The sequence below is a fragment of the Podarcis raffonei genome, chromosome 1 (assembly GCF_027172205.1).
Source record: "Podarcis raffonei isolate rPodRaf1 chromosome 1, rPodRaf1.pri, whole genome shotgun sequence".
NCBI lineage: Eukaryota > Metazoa > Chordata > Lepidosauria > Squamata > Lacertidae > Podarcis > Podarcis raffonei.
Window position 1 is genome coordinate 120,186,148 of NC_070602.1, and position 20,524 is coordinate 120,206,671.

Genomic DNA, 20,524 nt, shown 5'->3' on the forward strand with positions numbered 1-20,524 from the left:
AGATTCTGTAACAGGGCCTAAGCAAAAAGCCACATAATATGAATTCAGCTCTCTATGGTGAGAATTGCATTTCTAAGTGTTAAATTGGAACTTTTGACAGGGCAGCTGTTAGTATTCAAAGCATTGCCTTTGAGACTTTTCAGCACTAGAGGGCAATCATTAGCTACAGCATGAGTGGGAAGGCAAAAACAAATCACTAGAATCCATTGGCCTCTTCATTAGCCAGTACATATATATATATTGTACATATATATAGAGAGAGAGAGAGAGAGAGAGACAGGTGTGCTGCCTAAAAGCCTATCCTGAAGGCCAAGGAATCTATCAAGGTTGAGAGGCTGCTATTGGGAGAATCAGCAGGTGCACAGACCTCAATCTTTGGATTCTCATGATTAAAACCAGCCTCATTTTTCATATACTTTGGTTCTCAAACGCCTTGCAACTCGAACATTTGGGCTCCCAAATGCTGCAAGCCCGGAAGCAAGTGTTTCGGTTTGCGAACTTTTGGGGGAAGCTGAATGTCCGACGTGGCTTCTGCAGCTTCCAGTTGATTGCAGGATTCTCCTGCAGCCTATCAGAAGCCGCGCCTTGGTTTCCAAACATTTTCGGAAGTCGAACGGACTTCCAGAATGGATTCCGTTCGAGAACCAAGGTACGACTGTGTTAGGAAGTTTTGTGTGCAGTGAATAATTCCGTTGTGGGCCACAGGAGCTGTGAGGGATACAGAAAAATGCCACTAGCAGCAAGCTCAAATTCCAGGCAAGAATAAGTGATTATGTTGAGCTGCCTTTGTATATTGATTATTGATTGGCTTTATGTGTTGTGTCTTGTCCATGACTGCGAAAGAAGAGTCCCGTGAGCTCAGGGAGGCGGCTTCTAAAAACAAAAAAGCAGGAAGAAATGGATTATGAGATAAATTATGAGATGAAGCAGGTAGCATAAAGTATTTTCAGGTAATGGGTACTTTAATAGCTAACTGAAGTGGTAGCGTGGTAGAAACCTTTAGCCCAGGGGTCAGCAACGTGTGGCCCATGGGCCGGATGCGGCCCATGAAGACCGTTTTACCGGCCCACGAGCCAAGCTGCGTGCTTGGCGAGTCCCCTGCGCGCTGCGCTAAACCAGCATGGCGCAGGGACTCGCTGAGCGGCGTCAGAAATGGCGTCTGTGCACACACAGATACTGGAAATGGCGTCTGCACATGTCTAGAAGCTGGAAATCGCTTCTGCGCAGGTGCGGTTTTTGGCATCTGGGCATGTGCAAAAGCCATTTCCGGCGTCTGGACATGTGCAGACACCATTTCCGGCATCATGCTGCTCCAGTCCGGCCCCCGGACGATGTCCGTGGGAGTGATCCAGCCCATGGCTGGTAAACCTTGCCAACCCCTGCTTTAGCCCCAAAACTTAGTGATTGTGTGAAGAAAATTAAGAAATTCACTTGTTGAAGCGTTATGAGAGAAGCGTGACGGAATCCTTCCTTAAACAGTGAGGCTCCTCACGAAAACCTTGTGGGTTTTGAAGAATGAGATCTCTCTGGAATGGCATGGGGGAATTGGAAGAATTTGTGGGGTTGCTTTGTGTGACCAAAAGTGCCTTTCTTCTCTGCTCAAACATCACGCCTTTAGACCCATCCCTATAGCGACTGTGAAAATTTATCACAGCTCTTTTAAAAGGATTTCCCACCTCCATTCTGCGGCCAAAGATATTCTGGTAAGAAAGTCTCTTTTTGGGTGTCTAATCATACAGTGGCATCTGAGCTCAATGCAAATAAGTAGGTGCAGCGCTTTTTCCCCCTAAAAAAAAATGTTTAGGGGTAGTCTCTTTTTCCTACTCCTATTGAAATACTGCCCTACAATGAGGCCAAACTTAGATTCACAAAATGTTTAGGGGTATGCGTACCCCTGCGTTCCTCCCAGAAAAAAAAGCACCGAGTAGGTGTATTTTATAACACGCTGAAAATAACGACAAGAAAATTAACAAACCTCTTGGTTCTTTTCAAACCCCCCTGCTCATTTTCTGTGTTGCCAAACGGTATCAGTCAAATTACCTCTTTCATTTCTTGACATTTTATTGTCACGTACTGAAAGAACAGTCTGTTTTGTTTACGTGTTAAATGAAGACTTTATATTTTTGCACAATCAATCGGTGTTGCCACATGCTTACATTTTATTTATTTATTTCCAGACAAAAGTGGATATATAGGCTTAGCCTTGGAAGTTTCCTGATCGCTGCCCTTTACAAACTTAGGATAATTTTTTTTGTTTTTGTTTGAAATGTTTTGTTTGCATTAGCAGTAAATAATGGCTTGCTTAACAGATCAACCCTTGACGGGACTATTGCTATTTTGACAACTTGGATTAGCTTGTGCCTCATGTGTTTATGAAGGTTTATCCTGCCAAGACATTCTTTGAATGCTGATAATGTTGATACTCCTGCCAGTATGGTTATGTTAGAAAGAGGTATTTTCCCTCTTTCGTCACCATGTTCCTTGAAAGCCAACTGAATATTGAGGTGGCCACAGGGAGATAATTTACTGAAGTATTTGTTAGTTAGTTAGTTTGTTTGTTTTTTAAAAAAATCGATGTTCTTGTGGACAACAGAAAGTTGAGAATATTGGGTGTTTAAAAGGCAAGAATTAAAGAATGTTAAAAAAAAATAGCTTGCCATATTCTAGATACCTGGAAACGACTAATTTCACCCTATAAAAGAGAGCTGCACCTAAAGATTGCTTCAAATTCTTTGCTATTTAAAATCTTAGGAATAATTTATGCACATATACTTCCGTACTATATTAGCTATGTAGGCATTTTATTTGAATGAGTTCTAATGATTTTTTTTTAGGTATTTATTTTGTTGTCTTGTGACCATTGTAGTGAAGGGCAGCATGGAAGTAACTTCCGTCAGTCCATCTCAAATCTTCTGTCTGCAGAATTCTTTAATCTGCTGTAAGGAAATACTATATATAGCACACATAGCACAAACTCTAATTGATAATTCCATTCCAGCTATTTGTAACACTTCAGAAATAGCACTGAAAATAATATGAGATTGTGTTGCTACCTAGGAAGCGCTAACAGTTGTAGAGGCAACTTGGAAAGTGATAATGAGCTGTCGCCTGTGCCAACCTGCTCACATTTTGCAGTAAAACTTCTTCGGGAAATAAATTAGACCACTTGGTAGCTGGAAAGTTTGAGCTCCTGTTGCCTGTGTTTACCAGGTGTAAGGTAAAAGGTGAAGGACCCCTGGACAGTTAAGTCCAGTCAAAGGCGACTATGGGGTTGCGGCGCTCATCTCGCTTTCAGGCTGAAGGAGCTGGCGTTTGTCCACAGACAGCTTTCCAGGTCATGTGGCCAGCATGACTAAACCGCTTCTGGCGCAACGGGACACCGTGACGGAAACCAGAGTGCACGGAAACGCTGTTTACCTTCCCACCGGAGTGGTACCTATTTATCTACAGTGGTACCTCTGGTTAAGAACTTAATTCGTTCTGGAGGTCCGTTCTTAACCTGAAGCACCACTTTAGCTAATGGGACCTCCTGCTGCCGTTGCGCTGCCGCCGCGCGATTTCTGTTCTCATCCTGAAGCAAAGTTCTTAACCCGAGGTACTATTTCTGGGTTCTGTGTCTATAACCCAAGGTAATGCTGTACTTGCACTTTGACGTGCTTTTAAACTGCTAGGTTGGCAGGAGCTGGGACGGAGCCAACGGGAGCTCACCCCGTTGCGGGGATTCGAACTGCCAACCTTCCGATCGGCAAGCCCAAGAGGCTTAGTGGTTTAGACCACAGCGCCACCCACGTCCTACCAGGTGTATGGGGTGGTAGGGGAAGGGTAGTACCTCTGGTGGGGGACATGTCATGGTCCTTCTGGGATAGTTCGTCCTCCTTTCATCCCCACCCTGCCCTCAGCTCTCACCTGTGGCTCCTAGAAGCTGTGAGCATGTGATAGTAGCCACACCCTGGGAAACAGCTTCGACTGGCTGCCTACACCAGGTGTCAACCCCTCGGTGAGTTAGGGACTTACCCTGCGTGGGAAGATAGGCTTTCGTGGATTGAGTGGACGAGATTGATAGTGGGCTCAACTGTCAGGAAAGAAGCTTCTGCACGTGTGTAGAGGGAAGTGAGGGGGAGGTTGGGCTCATCAACCTAGGAGAAGGTGTAGTGGTTAAGAGCGGTAGACTCGTAATCTGGTGAACCGGGTTCGCTTCCCTGCTCCTCCACATGCAGCTGCTGGGTGACCGTGGGCTAGTCACACTTCTCTGAAGTCTCTCAGCCCCACTCACCTCACAGAGTGTTTGTTGTGGGGGAGGAAGGGAAAGGAGAATGTTAGCCGCTTTGAGACTCCTTTGGGTAGCGATAAAGCGGGATATCAAATCCAAACTCTTCTTTTCTTCACATCCTAAACCTCCACTGCGTGGCGTGATATCTCTGGGAGAAGAAAAGGCCAAGGAGGAAACCCTACACAAATCTGGAGCAAAGTCCCCTAAGAGGGTTGGGTGGTGCCTTGTACGCTTCCTTCCAGCAACTCCTGCCGCCAAGCTTGTGCCAAACGTATCGCTCTGCTTTCCTTTGGATCGACATCAGTGAGGTGAGGCCTTGTCGTCTGGGGAGGCCAGGACCTCCATACAAACTGCCCAGGCTTGCGCCTCACGGAGGTCCCTTTGGTGCTGTTTGACTTCACCCCTGGAGGTGCACTGCATTTTTATCTTAAGGCAGCTTAAGTGCAAGGAACTGACTTTGAAGAGGTGGAGAGAACAAGGAAGGGCCTGTTCGTAGAATTCACTGGCCCTGTAAGCAAGTGACCAGAGGAGGCTGCTGAGCTGAAGGCCAGAAACAAACATGTCTACCTGAGGAGTAAAGGTAAAGGGAACCCTGACCATTAGGTCCAGTCGTGGCCGACTCTGGGGTTGTGGCGCTCATCTCGCTTTATTGGCTGAGGGAGCCGGCGTACAGCTTCCAGGGCATGTGGCCAGCATGACTAAGCTGCTTCTGGCGAACCAGAGCAGTGCATGGAAACGCCGTTTTCCTTCCCGCCGGAGCGGTACCTATTTATCTACTTGCACTTTGACGTGCTTTCGAACTGCTAGGTTGGGGGGAGCTGGGACCAAGAAACGGGAGCTCATCCCGTCACGGGGATTTGAACCGCTGACCTTCTGATCGGCAAGTCCTAGGCTCTGTGGTTTAACCCACAGTGCCACCTGCGTCCCACCTGAGGAGTAGTTTGTGCTAGTATGGCAGATTAGAAAAATGCCTCCATAATGGCTGCACCCTGGCAGCTGCATGTACAGACTCCTCCTACATGCGTGCAATAGTTCATCCACATAGCATCTCTGTGGGCGTCTTCTGGTTGCGTTCTTGGTGAAACCTCTGGCTAGCGTGAAGAGGCCTATCTTAGCAATCTTGCTGAAGCTAAGCAGCCCTGGATCTGCTCAGTCACCTGGCTAGTGAACTGCTTGGAGGCTACATGTGTGCTGTCTTGGCTTTGATGGCAGAAGGGCGGTGGGATAAAGAACATGTAAAAACAGTACAAGCCTTGGCTCTCAAAGGCTGCACAGCTATATATCTAGCAGCTTTTGTTGGTTGATGGTTGGTTTGACAAAAACAGGATACTTTCACTGCATTGAGGTTATTGAGGACCGTGAATGTCGCAATTCCCTTCAATTTTCATGCTCAATAGGACTTCCAGTTGTTTGTTTGTTTGTTTGTTTCTTTTAGCATTATTCTTTTTATTTGTTTATTTAGATTGTTTCTTAGGAGAGCCGAGGTGGAGAAACTAGGTGCTCTGGAACATCTGCCTCTCTGTGTGGCTTCTTTTAACTCTGCCATTTCTCATATTAGCATGTTCCGATCTTTTGGACCTTTTCACTCCCCTCTCGTAAGTTTGTGAAGAAAGGAGGCAATCATTTCTTGACGCCCGGGAGTGGCTCATTTTCCCTGTAGCAGGGGAGCAGACTGTTTTCAGCCAATGTTTCTGCCTTGGAACTTGCTCTGCAAAGGTCCCTTCCAAGGCGGTATGAATGGAGGGAAATGTTTTGCGTAAGAAAAAAAGACCTGTGCATACCCATGTGAAAAAGGAGAAAGGGAGCATGTTTAATAGAACCAGAAAATAACTTATTGATTGGTTAGTAAATGTGCGAGAGATGGGCACCTGTCTACTAGGAAATGACTGAGACCAACTCATCTTACTCTCCCAGCTGTTCAATATTCGATGTAACAACTCCCCCCACCCCCACCCAAAAAACAGGTTGAATTTGAAGTGCTGACCTAAAGGTGGAATGTTTTGTATCATGTTACCAATTCCTTGAGTCATCTAGTTTCTCATCCATTGCATTTTTCAGATGACAGCACATCATTTATAGCAGAAATGTGGTATCAGCTGCTCGCGTATATAGTATGCGGTACCTGTTGAAATTCTTGTCTTCAGGTCTTATAGGTCATAGTCAGACATTACGGGCAGGGACTGTGTAGATTGGAGTCCTGTGAGTGTATTTTGCAATTTTTCAAAAAGCAGCAGACTCGCTTTCCATCGGTGTCCAGGAGAATCGGAGGGAGCTGCAGAAACGTCCAATGACGCCTTTGTTTTACTGCTTGCTTGCCTTGCAGTGTCACTGCTGGACACAAAGATCTGTCCTCCATTGCTCCCCCAGAAAACAAAACAGTTGCTCTTGAAGTGGTTGAGGCAAAGCTCAGTTGCTGTGCTGGCTGCATGACATGAGTGCTTCTTCCCCCTTTATGCAGGAAAATGCAAGCAGCAAACTATCTTGCCCCTCTACATTTTTCCTGTTCTTTCTGATTTTACTGGATCCTATTCTGTAGGAGTCCAAATTGTTTCTCCCTCCCACAGATGCACACCATGTATAGGCTAATGTGAATCCGCACACACCTCTTGCCTGTTTTCAGCTACAGAGTTATTTGGGGACATTCAGGAAATGTTTTAAAAAAGACAAATGGACCAGGGCATTATTTCCTTGGACACAAGCGGCACTTAGGGTAGAACCCAAAGCATCTAAATGGGTTGGGTTCAGACATTCACCATTTGGACTTTCAGCTTGGGCCAGATTGTTCTTTTTCTCTGGCAATTCCACTAGAAGTAGTAGAATCATAAAGGGGCCACAAGGCTCATCTATTCCAAACTCCCTGCAGTGTGGGAATATTTTGCTCAGTGTGGGGCTCAAACCCACAACCGTGAAATTAAAAGAGTCTCATGCTGTGCCGGCTGAGCTAATAATAATAATAATAATACAGTGGTACCTCGGGTTACATACGCTTCAGGTTACAGACTCCGCTAACCCAGAAATAGTGCTTCAGGTTAAGAACTTTGCTTCAGGATAAGAACAGAAATCAGGCTCCGGTGGCGCAGCGGCAGCAGGAGGCCCCATTAACTAAAGTGGTGCTTCAGGTTAAGAACAGTTTCAGGTTAAGTACGGACCTCCGGAACGAATTAAGTACTTAACCCGAGGTACCACTGTAATAAAACCTTCTTCATCTTATCAGAAGAATGAAACCTGACCCCTAACAATACAACCTGCTTTTGAACTGTATGATCTTCAGTGGCAGATACATAATAATTGGCAGAAATTGCGGGTCATCTTATACACGGAAAGCAGAGGTGTGACGGGCGATTGGTGGCATCAGGAGATTTGCAGCAGCGATTGGGCGTATGATTTGCTGCTGTGGCAAGGTCTGCTGATGACTGGCTGTGGTTGCGTTGAGTGGGCAGGTGGTCTTTTGGCTGCGAGTGTGCAGACGATTGGTGGTCATGGCGATTGGTGGTTCCCCCCCCCAAAAAAAAGCTCAGCAACTCTGGGCAATCTCCTCCCCAGAAAAGCTCAACAACTTTGGGCAACAACTTTGGTGACCCCCAAAATAGGGGTCATCTTATACATGGGGGCGTGTTATACACGAAAAAAATACGGTATATGCACATGTCTGTAAAGGAGAAAATATCAGACTTTCTGTCACATTTCTTTGCAGATTTGAGATGCTTGCATAGAGTTGTCAGACTGTGTCTCTTGCATTTCATGACTTCTTTACAATTCCCTGCTGTAAGCCCATAGGTGCATTATTTAATACATTATCTGCTAACTAAGCAAAACTCTTCGTGCATCCGAGGGGTGGTGGTGGTCTTTAGTCCATGAAAGCTAATGCCACCGAAAGACTGTTAGTCTTTTAAAATGCCGCAAGATGCTTCACTGTTCAAAATAAGAAATGTCTTTAGCTAGCTCAAACAAGCGGACTTGTGGAGGGAAACCTTTTTTGTGTCGTGTTCTTCAGTCTGTTTCATACGTAGTGGAACAAGGGAATCATAGCTTCCTTGCTAAGATTTGTATGGTTGGGGTTGTGGTTTTTTTGTTTTTTGTTTGTTTTGCTAAACTTCGCTAGAGGGAAGAGCTTGCTGTCTGGAGGCTCACTACTCTCCCAACACTTCATTTTCAGATTTTTGGCAGTCCCTTTCAGTAGCTAGCTACCCTGCCAAAGGCTTCTCCGTCACCTGCTCCCCCAGAATACCTCCCCCTTTGAGAGGAAAGGTTTAGATGAGCAAGGAGAAATTTGAGTATGACAATGTTGACAGAATTTGCTCTGAAGACTGACAGTGGGGAAATCTAATAGAAAACAGATCTTCCCGAGGCCTGCAAGAGAGTGCGGGTGATGCTGAGAAGGTGTCCATAAAGAATAAAATGTGACTCACCTGATTAGTAATGCACTCTTCAGTGAGCTGGGATTTGTAATTGAGCACTATTCAGGTAAACAACAAATAATTTTTTAAAAAGCAACCACTGCTTGTTAATTGAGGGTGCAGAATTCCTTATCTCTGGAATTTACAAGTACTTACAGTGCTTCTGTAGGACCAAGCAAACTCCTGATGGAGGTATTATTTTTCACCCGGCATTAGCTTTCAGTACTACACATGGCAGCATCTGCTTGTAACTTTTTAACACAGGATTCTAAAGTTAGGCTCTTTAAAACAGGGGAGGCCATCTGGCAAGCCCATAGGCCAGATCTGGGCCCTGAAGCGGCCTACCTTGGCTAGAAACGGTGGTTCCCCCCCCCCCCATGTAAATGTGTGAAGGTATTTTTACACTGGAACTCCTTGTAGGTTGAGGAGGGTTCAGCGTTCCTACAAATTTTTGCATTTGCATAATGGGCCTACAGGACGAAGTAAGCCGTACAAAAAAAAGTCTCTGCAAACGTGCGTGGAACCACTCACGGGACAATGATCTATGTGGAGATAGAACTCATTCCCTTAAGGGAGAGGAAACAGTTGATCTTCCATGATTGTGTTCAGTAATAGCATACATATCCTGAAACAAATTCGTTTTACAGTGGTACCTCAGGTTACATTCGCTTCAGGTTACAGACTCTGCTAACCCAGAAATAGTGCTTCAGGTTAAGAACTTTGCTTCAGGATGAGAACAGAAATTGTGCTCCGGCGGCAGCGGGAGCCCCCATTAGCAAAGTGGTGCTTCAGCTTAAGAACAGTTTCAGGTTAAGTATGGACCTCGGAATGAATTAAGTACTTAACCTGAGATACCACTGTACTTGAACAAGTATAGAATTCCATGAGGTAAAATGTAAAGGTAAAGGACCCCTGGACGGTTAAGTGGAGTCAAAGGCGACAATAGGGTTGCAGTGCTCATCTCGCTTTCAGGCTGAGGGAGCCGACGTTTGTCCACAGAGAACTTTCTGGGTCATGTGGCCAGCAGGACTAAACCGCTTCTGGCACAACGGAACACAATGACGGAAACCAGAGCGCACGGAAACACCGTTTACCTTCCTGCCACAGTGAAACCTATTTATCTACTTGCACTGGCGAGCCTTCAAACTGCAGGACCTGGGACAGAGCTCACTCCCTCACTGGGATTCAAACTGGTGACCTTCCAATCGGCACGCCCAAGTGGCTCAGTGGTTTAGACCACAGCACCACCCGCTCCTGGAGAATTCCATGAATTGTGACATGATTAAGGGGAAGACACATTTTACATAATGAATAAGCGAACGAGCTGTGCTTTCTCTTCTTACACTTCCAAGGTTTCTTCAGATATGCAGAGTAATTCATCTCCCCTCTGGAGAAAAGTATGAACGCATGATGCAGTTTTCTATGCACTAGCGTGATGTTTACCTGGGATAGATTTACTGCATGGGAAAAGCTAGATTTTTCTGTCTGGGGAGAAAACTAACAAATGAATTAGGCCTAGCAGGAGATATTAACACATCCTCTTCTAAAATTGTTTTCTCAATGCATAGGACATTGAGCTTGTTTAGTAGTACCTTGGTTTACAACCATAATCCATTCCAGAGGTCCGTTTGTAAACCAAAACAGCTTGTAACCCAAGACGCGCTTTCACCAATGGGTCCTCGTAATCCAAAAAAAGGGGTTGTAATCCAAAAAAAGGTTGCAAACCGGGACATGCACTTCCGGGTTTGACGTGTTTATAATCCAAAATATATGCAAACCAAGACGTAAGCAAACCAAGATACCACTGTACTGCTAACCATGGTTTAGCAGCTAAACGTTAGCACTACATAGACAAGACTCAGGGGGCCTAGACAAAGTGTTCTTGTACACAATCCCGTCCTTCTGCTGTCTGTGAAGATTACTTTCAGTTTCAAGGGCACTTTGTTTGTTGTGTACAAACCAAGAATCCTGGTTTCAAACAAGCAATAGTTAAGCCAGCTCTATAACCTGTGATTTGTAACTTGGGTTTAGTAACTAAACAGTGTTCGTTTTAAATCAGGATTCTTAGTTTACCCACTATTAAACCATGATTCTTTGAAACTGGAGGTAATTTTGGCAGAAGGCCCTCATTTATATAGGAAGAAGGAAGAACATGCAACCCTGATGTTTTCTGTCTCACTGAGGGTTGTCCACTAAACCATGGCTTAGTGCTACTTGAGACCCGGCCATTGCCACAGAAACAAACACTTGATAGGCAACGAAAACTGAGTTGTGCAAGTAATATAAAGAAACGAGAATAGATTCTATTCTATCATTCAGTACTGAACAGTTAGCATTGCCTCAGTGGCCTGGTATGCACCTAATACTAAGCCAAACTTTGACTTATTGTGAACAAGCAAGCGTGCTGGTGCACATGGAGAAAATTGCAGCTGTTTTGCTCCTTCCCTGCTCTTGGTACTGGCATGCAACCATGAGCTAAGCCATGGTTTGCCTTAGTGTTGTGTCCAAACTTGCTTGTAGTGAGACAAACCATACATCCAGGTTTGGACATAGCACTTAAGTAAACTATGGCTCAGCTTTTGCGAACATGGCAGCAGGAGAGAGGGAAGAGGAGACTTGTGACAGTTTTTTCCCTGTGCACAAATAAGCTTGCTTGTTCATGGTAAACCATACTTTGATTTTGTGTTACATGTGAACTAGGCCTTTCTATATGCTTTTGTTTTTAATATGGGTTTTTCTAATATTATATCAGTGTTTGCTTCTTCAGAGCATGATTCTGGTACTTGCAAATTCCTTGCAGAAGTCATAATTGGTTCCCATTTTTCTCTATTATTTCCATTTTTTATGTTGTTATTATTATATATTTACATTTCATGCCACTTATTCAAAAATGTCTTCTGGGTGGTTCACAAAGCATGTGTACTCAAACCACAAAGCTTACATAAAAATTATATTAAGACAAACCAGGACACCTGGAAACAAAGTCTTACGAAGGGCAGTTGAGGGAGTTGGGTATGTTTAGCTTGGAGAAGACTAAGAGGTGGTAGCCATCTTCAAATAACTGAAGGGCTGCCACATGGAAGATGGAGCAAGCTTGTTTTCTACTGCTCCAGAGTGTAGGACCTGGACCAATGGATTCAAATTACAAGAAATGAGATTCTGACTAAACATTAGAAAGAACTTTCTGACAGTAAGAGCTGTCAAAACAGTGGAATGGTCTACCTTGGAAAGTCTACCTTGGACGCTCCTTCTTTGAAAGTTTTTAAGCAAAGGTTGAGAGGGACGCGGGTGGCACTGTGGGTTAAACCACAGAGCCTAGGACTTGCCGATCAGAAGGTTGGCGGTTCAAATCCCCGCGACGGGGTGAGCTCCCGTGGCAGGGTGTGCTCCCGTTGCTCGGTCCCTGCTCCTGCCAACCTAGCAGTTCGAAAGCACATCAAAGTGCAAGTAGATAAATAGGTACCGCTCTGGCGGGAAGGTAAACTGCATTTCCGTGCACTGCTCTGGTTCACCAGGAATGCTGTCCACATGACCCGGAAGCTCCCTTGGCCAATAAAGCGAGATGAGTGCCGCAACCCCAGAGTCGGCCACAACTGGACCTAATGGTCAGGGGTCCCTTTACCTTTACCTTAAGCAAAGGTTGGATAACCATCTGTCAGGGATTCCTTAGCTGTGATTCTTGCATTGTGGGGGACTGGACTAGATGACTCTTGAGGTCATTTCCAACACTACATTCTATCAGAAATAAGCATCAGCATAAAAATAGTTCAATCCCCACAAGACATCCTCCTTTTCACAAGTGTGAAGTTGTGTCTGTTTTGAGATGAACTTCCATGCTCATCTCTAAGATTTTGTTTTACAATGTTTGCATCTACTTAAGGATCTAAAATTGAATTCCGCCAGCACACAGTTGTCCTAGGTGGCAAGCATCTCTCTTTTTTTGCTCTGCTTGTAAATATACTATTTCTTTATCTCCTCTCTTGTTATTATTTTAGTCTCCTTAATCCAGGAAGGAAGAGTGCAGTGCCTACAAAATATAGTTAGGTTATTCTCTTCTGGATTGAAAAGGGACAGACAAATAACTTTGATATGTCAAACAAGTGCAAAACAGTTTATGCTGTTAACTAATTGGCAGCTTAAAAAACGTACTTTGAAACAGCAAAAGTTTTCAAGGGGTGGAGGGAACAGCTGGAAAACGGAACATTACTGGTTTGTATCATGAGAGTTCACCAGCCCTGGAATCACCGCTCTGTGTATATATTTTTTTTAAAGCAAATTTTCTCAGTGGCAGCCCATAGCAAGCAGTATCATTCGAATAGGTCTAGCAGGCATTTGTTCTGTGTAAGGTGGGCTGGTTCTCCAGCACCCCACATAGAACAGATCTGGGCAAAAGCGATGTCAAAGACTTCGTAGTCTTTCGATTCATGCAGTACTCTTCAATGAAACAGAGAGGAGTCAAGATATATTTGGCCAGCTCTGTCAAAACCTAAGATGGTCTGTATGTAATAATATATTTTGATAGGGTACTTTCGCAGTGTCATCATACTGCCCAGAGTCATATTCTTTCTTGGCTCATCCTAGGCCCCAGGTTTATGTGACCTAGAAAATACATGGGGGTGTGTGATATATTTATAGCACGATTTCGGAGTATAATCAAGATTATAAAGTAGTGCAAGGAAGCTTGCTTGGGAAATCAAGTTGCTTTCAGAAGTAAAGAAATGTAAAAGTTAACAAGGCTTTTTGGGCTTGGTGCATTTGATTTTTTAAAACATCAGTTTGGGAGGTTTCCCCTACTGATTCCAGTTCCTAAGGAAAAGTAAATAAGAAATTCCTCCGGTGATTAGCTGTTACCTGCTTTTACAAACTTTGCATTTAGTAAGTTCTCATGTTCCAGAGCTCTCTTAAAACTTTTTTTAACTGATCTTTTGAAGAGTTATGTATATCAGACATTCAGCAGGTCAGGCAATGTAATAACATCCTTGCATTAATCAGCAACTAAGATTTATATCTGCGGCGTCACATTGATAGAAGCTAAAATAAGCACCGTGATGTTTATATCAGTTGTGTCAAAAGCATCTTGGTCTAGATGTAATCATTTGATTTAAATGTTTTAATAAATACTTTTTAACAAAACTAGTGAAAACAATGCCTTGCAAATATAACCTCTCTCTTTTTTAAAATGCTATTAAAAATCTGCTTTGTTGGAAGAAACAAGACCCAATCAGAAAAGTGAAAAACTATTGAAAGTGTCTCTACAAACAACAGTTCCACAGTTTTGGGGACAACAGTGTTTGGGTCTCTGGTTGATTTCTTAGGCACTGTTTGCAGTCACATTACGGGGAATGTAGGTCTGGGAAAGATACTTTCAGAGGATATTTAGCTTCTCTGCAGTCTGTAGAACATAGACTTTTAATCTCAGGGTTGTGGATTTTGGCCCCATGTCGTAGTTCCCTTCTAGCACAACAATTCTGTGATTCTATGTGCAGTACTGCATTTGCATACTGAAGTCAGCTTTTAGATGCCATTGCATTGGGCGGGGGGCAGAAATAACAGAACCAGAAGTTTGTCCTTTGTGTATATTCTGGACGGTGCTGCGTGCAGGAAAACTGCTTGGATTGATCAGGTCCACTAGACTCCATAGATGCAACTATTGCCAAACCCATTGAATTTGCGGACCTCTGAACATAATATAGTTGTGTTGCTCCTGAACCCTGGTGTAATTTTCCAATCCATCTCTGAGTGTGGGTACAAGTGCAGAGCCGTAGCTAATACAGTGGTACCTGAGGTTACAAACACTTCGGGTTACAGACTCCACTAACCCAGAAGTAGTACCTTGGGTTAAGAACTTTACCTCAGGAAAAGAACAGAAATCGCGTGGCGGCAGCGAGAGACCCCATTAGCTATAGTGGTACCTCAAGTTAAGAACAAATTTAGGTTAAGAACGGACTTCCAGAACAAATTAAGTTTGTAACCAGAGGTACCACTGTAACTGCTGCTGTGAATGGAACATACTGCAGTAAGCAGCCTTTTGAGGATATGCATATCTAGATAAAGGCGGTTTTCTGTTTTCTCTGCAGCGGTAGGTTAATTGAGCATTTTAAAGTTTGATGGAAAGTGCCTATTTTGAACAGGATTATAATGAGGTAAAGGTAAAGAACCCATGGACGGTTAAGTCCAGTCAAAAGCGACTATTGGGTTGCAGCGCTCATGTCGCTTTCAGGCTAAGGGAGCTGGCGCTTGCCACAGACAGCTTTCCGGGTCATGTGGCCAGCATGAGTAAACCGCTTCTGGCGCAACAGGACACCGTGACCGAAACCAGAGCGAATGGAAACGCCGTTTACCTTCCCGCCACAGTGGTACCTGTTTATCTACTTGCACTGGCATGCTTTCAAACTGCTAGGCTGGCAGGAGCTGGGATTGAGCAACAGGAGCTCACCCCATCACGACAATTTGAACTGCCAATCTTCCGATCAGCAAGCCCAAGAGGCTCAGTGGTTTAGACCACAGCGTCACCCGCTTCCCTAGGATTATAATGAACACTTAAAGGAAGAATGGATTCTAATGCTCCTGTGTCTTTGCTAACTGCTGCTTTAGTTATTTTATACTTTTTGGGGAAAGGTTTTATAAAGATAACCAATAACTTCCTACTTACATACATACATACATACATACATACATGTATCCCATATGCACCAGTGAGCCTATTTATTAACCTGTTTTGCAACTTTCCCTTAAGTCTGTTAATTGCGTTGTTGGGCTTTGTGAGTGAAGAAGCAGGTATCAGTGGTAGAATCCTGCATTTTCATATTTCACAGTGGTTAAAAATAAAGCCCAAATCCTCAATCTGGAAGACAGGCAGCTCAGCCAGTCGTGCCCCCTGCACTCAGATAGACAGCCCAGTTGCTTCAGCATAGCTCATTGTGTACAAAAGAAGAAAGTGTTCTGTATTAGATACTAAATCATAAGAAAATAATGGGTTCACATTGGTGTCTAGGAACAGAATGTTAAACGCACTGTTTGAAGTGTAGCGTTGTGCACAAATATCTGTGTTCATGTCATGTCCCTGTTGAATAAATCTAAAGCTAATGTCAAAATTTTGACACGAAGTCTATGCTATATTGTTTCAGACAGTTATGTGGCAGAAGACCAGGGTGTCCGATCACAAAATGGCTTTCATGGCAGTAGTGGGAACTGCCGTTATGAGCGGCATGGTACCTTTTCAACACCATAGTGAAGATCCTGAGGTAAGTTTCTAATTATCTATATGTTTCCCCCACCTGTTATTTCATCAGTTGAACCAGCATGAGTTCTTCACTTTTTAAATAAGGATATAAAATCGAGCACCGTGCTTCTATTTTGGGTTGCTATTGTGTTAAATTCCATTCCTTTCCGTCTGCATGTGTTTTGTTTCAACAACAAAAAACACGCTTAATTTTTCTCTCAGTAAGGTGTAGTTTATATCTAAAGAACTTTTTATGCTTGGACCATCAATGGGTATATCATAGGAATGGCTTTGGAGTTTACCTGTTTGTCACTGGTTCACACAGTGAATTTCTAGCATCACATAAAAGGGGAACGAAGTTCGCACTTCTTAGGCTATAATCCTAACTAGATTTCCATGACAGTACAGGGGTACCTCGGTTTTTTAATGTCTCCGTTGACAAACATTTCGGTTTTTGAATGCCGTAAACCTGGAAGTAAATGCTTCAGTTTTTGAACGCGCCTCAGAAGTCGAACATGCCACGCGGCTTCTGCTGAGCGCAAGATCCTGAGGCCTAGCTGTCGGCTATTGAGTTTTCGGCTTTTGAACGTTTCAGAACTCGAATGTACTTCTGGAACAGATTACGTTCGAAAACCAAGGTACCACTGTACATTCACATGAAATCAATATGGCTACCTTCCAAGTAACTGTAATTAGGAATGAGGTAAAGATATTATTCCTATAAAAAGGATGTAAAAATACTTAAGTGCTGCACATGCAGTGCTTTCGTGATTCTGATTGGCTTGTGGTTGGTTTGCTCTGTATCTTTTAAGATTTCTTCATTGCTTCTTTTTAACATTAGTGGAGGTGGGTGACATCTCTCTCAACTGCCTTGGATTAGCTTGGAAATTATCCGAGTCCCTCCCTCCCTCAGTTGAGAAGAACTTGATTGTTTCTTGAATTATCTTAGCAGGGCTGTTCTTCAAAACGCCCCATTAGGCAGAGCAGCAGAAAAATTACTGGGAGGTGGGGTGCAAAAGAACATTTTTGTAGAAGGCCCTTAGGACAAGAAGAGCTACTGTGGGGGCTTTGAGCCTCCAGCAGCTTTTCAAATTCAGGCTTAACTCCAGAAATCTACCCTAGTTCAGAATTAAATCTCAGTTAGAGATGAATTCATGGTTAACTTCAGTGTCTGGTAAGTGCTGACCAGGGGAGGGAGAACCACCTGGTGAGGTTATGAATGACATCTAGGGTTACCCGGTGACCTTCAAACCTGGATGAGATTTGAACTTGGGTTTTCAACATCCAAATTTAGTGCTCTGTCGACAGCCTCACACTCACTCTTGATCTCATTCATCGTCATCTGCCTTGATTTAATTTCAATGAAAGCGAAGCAGGAGACTTCTAAATGCCATGAAAATCTGGAGTCATTTCTTCTTTCTGATCTGAGCCTTCTAGTTTTTGTGAACCGATTGTCATGGGAAACAGTGGTTTTTAATGGCCAGTTTAATTGCAATTCTAGGTGTTTCTCAGCGGCTTTCTTCCAAAGCCCAGTTCAGATGGTTGTTTGACAAGTCATTCAAGTGCAGAAAGGAGCTTCATCTTTGTAAACAATCGACCAGTGCACCAGAAGGAAATTCTAAAGGTACGGTTTTTCTCAGCTCCTTGTCCCAGCAGATTATAAAATATTTGCCAGGTTTGAAAGAGCTTCATTAGCTGCATACAATGGCTAGGTTGCGCCAGCAGGGTTTTTAATTTTGTCAAGCAGGCCACATCATTTGAAATTCCCTTCAGTTTCAGAGTTGGTTAGTATGAGATAGAGATGGCAATGCCAAATCCCACTCTAAATGTAAAGGACCCCTGACAGTTAAGTCTAGTCGTGAACGACTTTGGGGTTGCAGCGCTCATCTCGCTTTACTGGCTGTGGGAGCCGACATTTGTCCGCAGACAGTTTTTCTGGGTCATGTGGCCAGCATGACTAAGCTGCTTCTGGCGAAACCAGAGCAGTGCACGGAAACGCCGTTTACCTTCCCGCCAGAGCGGTACCTGTTTATCTACTTGCACTTTGACGTGCTTTCAAACTGCTAGGTTGGGAAGAGCTGTGACTGAGCAATGGGAGCTCACCCCGTCGCGGGGATTTGAACCGCCGACCTTCTCATTGGCAAGCCCAAGGCTCAGTGGTTTAAACCACAGCACCACCGCGTCCTAGTTTGTGTAATTAGTTGCATGGCTCTTTGGATCCTGGCCATGAATTATTGCCTTCTATATGTCATAAAATTGAGAGAGATACAATCTTTCTTAATAAGATAATGGTAAAGGACCCCTGGATGGTTAAGTCCAGTCAAAGGCGTCTATGGGGTTGCAGCGCTCATCTCACTTTCAGGCCAAGGGAGCTGGCGTTTGTCCACAGACAGCTTTCTGGGTCATGTGGCCAGCAGGACTAAACCGCTTCTGGTGCAACAGAACACCATGACGGAAACCAGAGTGCACGGAAACGCTATTTATCTTCCCGCCGCGCCGGCATGCTTGCACTGGCATGCTTTCGAACTGCTAGGTTGGCAGGAGCTGGGTTCAGAGCAACGGGTGCTCACCCTGTTGCAGGGATTCGAACCGTTGACCTTCTGATCGGCAAGGCCAAGAGACTACTAATGGACAATTAAATAGTGCATTAGTTAACTCTTGTAAGTGTAGAATAGTAATGAGCCAATTTTATTGACTCTCACATCCATTTACAATGCTTAAAGAAAAATTGTAGGTCAATACCGTTGTGTTATGGTAACATTTCAACATTTCTGGTAACAAGGTTTTTTACAAAAATTTCACAACTCTTTGAAAGCTGATTTCTTCCTACTAATGGGGGACTCCCCGCAAGATGTTATAGAAAAAATCATGCTCTGCATGCACATAAAATGTTGCTACTTGCACACATAGAAGATAAGTATATATCATATTAAAGTTTTGTATTGCATTCATTTCTAATGGGAAAGTACATTTTAAATGCTATTCTTTTTGGTTTTAGCTGGTTCAACAATACTATAACCTGAAGTCAAACAAGGATTCTAATCGTTCACACCCTGTTTTCTTTATCAACATTGCTGTTCCTCCATCTGCTTTGGATGTCAATTTAACACCAGATAAATCTCAAGTGTTTCTGCATAATAAGGTACAGCATGTCCATTTATATATAAATGAGCAGTCTAATAATGTTGTTTTGCTACAATTACAGTTTAAAATATGTTTAGATTTTTTTAAAATAATAATGCTTCTATGCATAACTTTGGGTTTAAAAATAAGCTTAGCAGAATCCATTTTCAATTGACTTAATTATGCTGTAGCTAGCAAGCATAAGTTATTTATCACAATAATGAACTTACCATTTTTCTGCTTTAGGAGTCTGTCTGTCTTGCTGTTGAAAATGTCTTGACCTCACTCTATGGACCTCTACCTGGGACTGCTTCTTGTGAAACTGATTCGTCAGGTGCTGCTTCAGGAGACATCTTTGTTAATGAAGCAGAACAAATGAATGTGTCTGTAAATGAAGCTGAACCCAGGAACATCAATTCACATGCATGCGCTCATTTGATTTCATTGAGTAATGCACAAAATAGTGAAACGGAAAAACCCACAGAGGTTTGTTTGGAGAATCAAATGTTGTATAATAATTCAGCTGTAGGATTTTCTACCAAAAATGAACTATCTGGCTGTGGGACAGCTGCGTCTGATAGATTTTTGCGTGAGCACCAACAGAATAAGTCTGAGGTGATATTTAACCTAGATGGCAATCCCTTAATGGACACAAATTCTAAAAATGGCCTTGATGGTGATTTGAGAAATGACCATTTCCAGGAAGCAATAGAGAGAACCACAACCCTGAAAGCTTCTTCTGAAGTAACTGGTGACAAATGGAGTTTGGGGAATGCATTTAAGAATACCAGAGGAGAGAACATTGAACCTGTTCGGATTTTGGTCCCTGAAATGGAATGTGCAAGGCCTCAAGGGAAAAGAAATGATGATGGCCAACAAACATTTCAAGAGGGAAGTAGCATTCAAAGTCTGAAAAAAACAAACGTGGTAAATGATAAACTGGGACAGATTACAGCCTATGACATAATAAAAAATCGGATAATAAAGAAAGCCATGTCGGCATTTGACTTTTTTACTCAAGACCATCGCCCACGATTGTTAGCTGAAAATACCAAAGTGAGCATGGAAGAACTAATGCTGAAATTGGAAGAAATGTGGGAAACACTGAATGAAGAAGAGAAAAAGAAGTAAGTTTGCAAACTTCACTTCTGCTCACTAAAACTGGACTGTAGTTTCCATCCTGTGTGTGACTCATGTTCAAAAACAAGTTTTATCCATATTAATTTCAAAACCAGAATGGGAAATGCTTTTGGCTTGATAAGTGTAACATCTTGCATAGATCATTTAATTCTAATTATCTACTGCTTGCTGATTTATAAACTTAGATGTTGCTGCCTCCGTCCCCCGGTTTTCCATTAAATGTATTCACAAATCTGTATGGAACAGCTTAATGCCTGTACAGCTCATAAATTCCCATAATCTTATATACAGTGCATATAGTTTGTATATCATATTTTGCATTTGGCGTTAATGCTTGCCGGATTAAAGGACACGGGTGGCGCTGTGGGTTAA

General features: G+C 43.3%; 1 protein-coding gene across 2 annotated transcripts in view; it reads left to right on the forward strand.

Moving 5' to 3' along the window:
* PMS1 (PMS1 homolog 1, mismatch repair system component) overlaps positions 1 to 20,524 on the forward strand; it is a 54,330-nt gene that overhangs the window by 22,801 nt on the left and 11,005 nt on the right. For both annotated transcript variants that reach the window (XM_053360290.1, XM_053360298.1), the window contains exons 6-9: positions 15,795 to 15,911; positions 17,391 to 17,513; positions 18,888 to 19,031; positions 19,259 to 20,139. In XM_053360290.1, the coding sequence (XP_053216265.1) occupies positions 15,795 to 15,911; positions 17,391 to 17,513; positions 18,888 to 19,031; positions 19,259 to 20,139 (1,265 nt within the window). The remainder of the gene's footprint in view (positions 1 to 15,794; positions 15,912 to 17,390; positions 17,514 to 18,887; positions 19,032 to 19,258; positions 20,140 to 20,524) is intronic.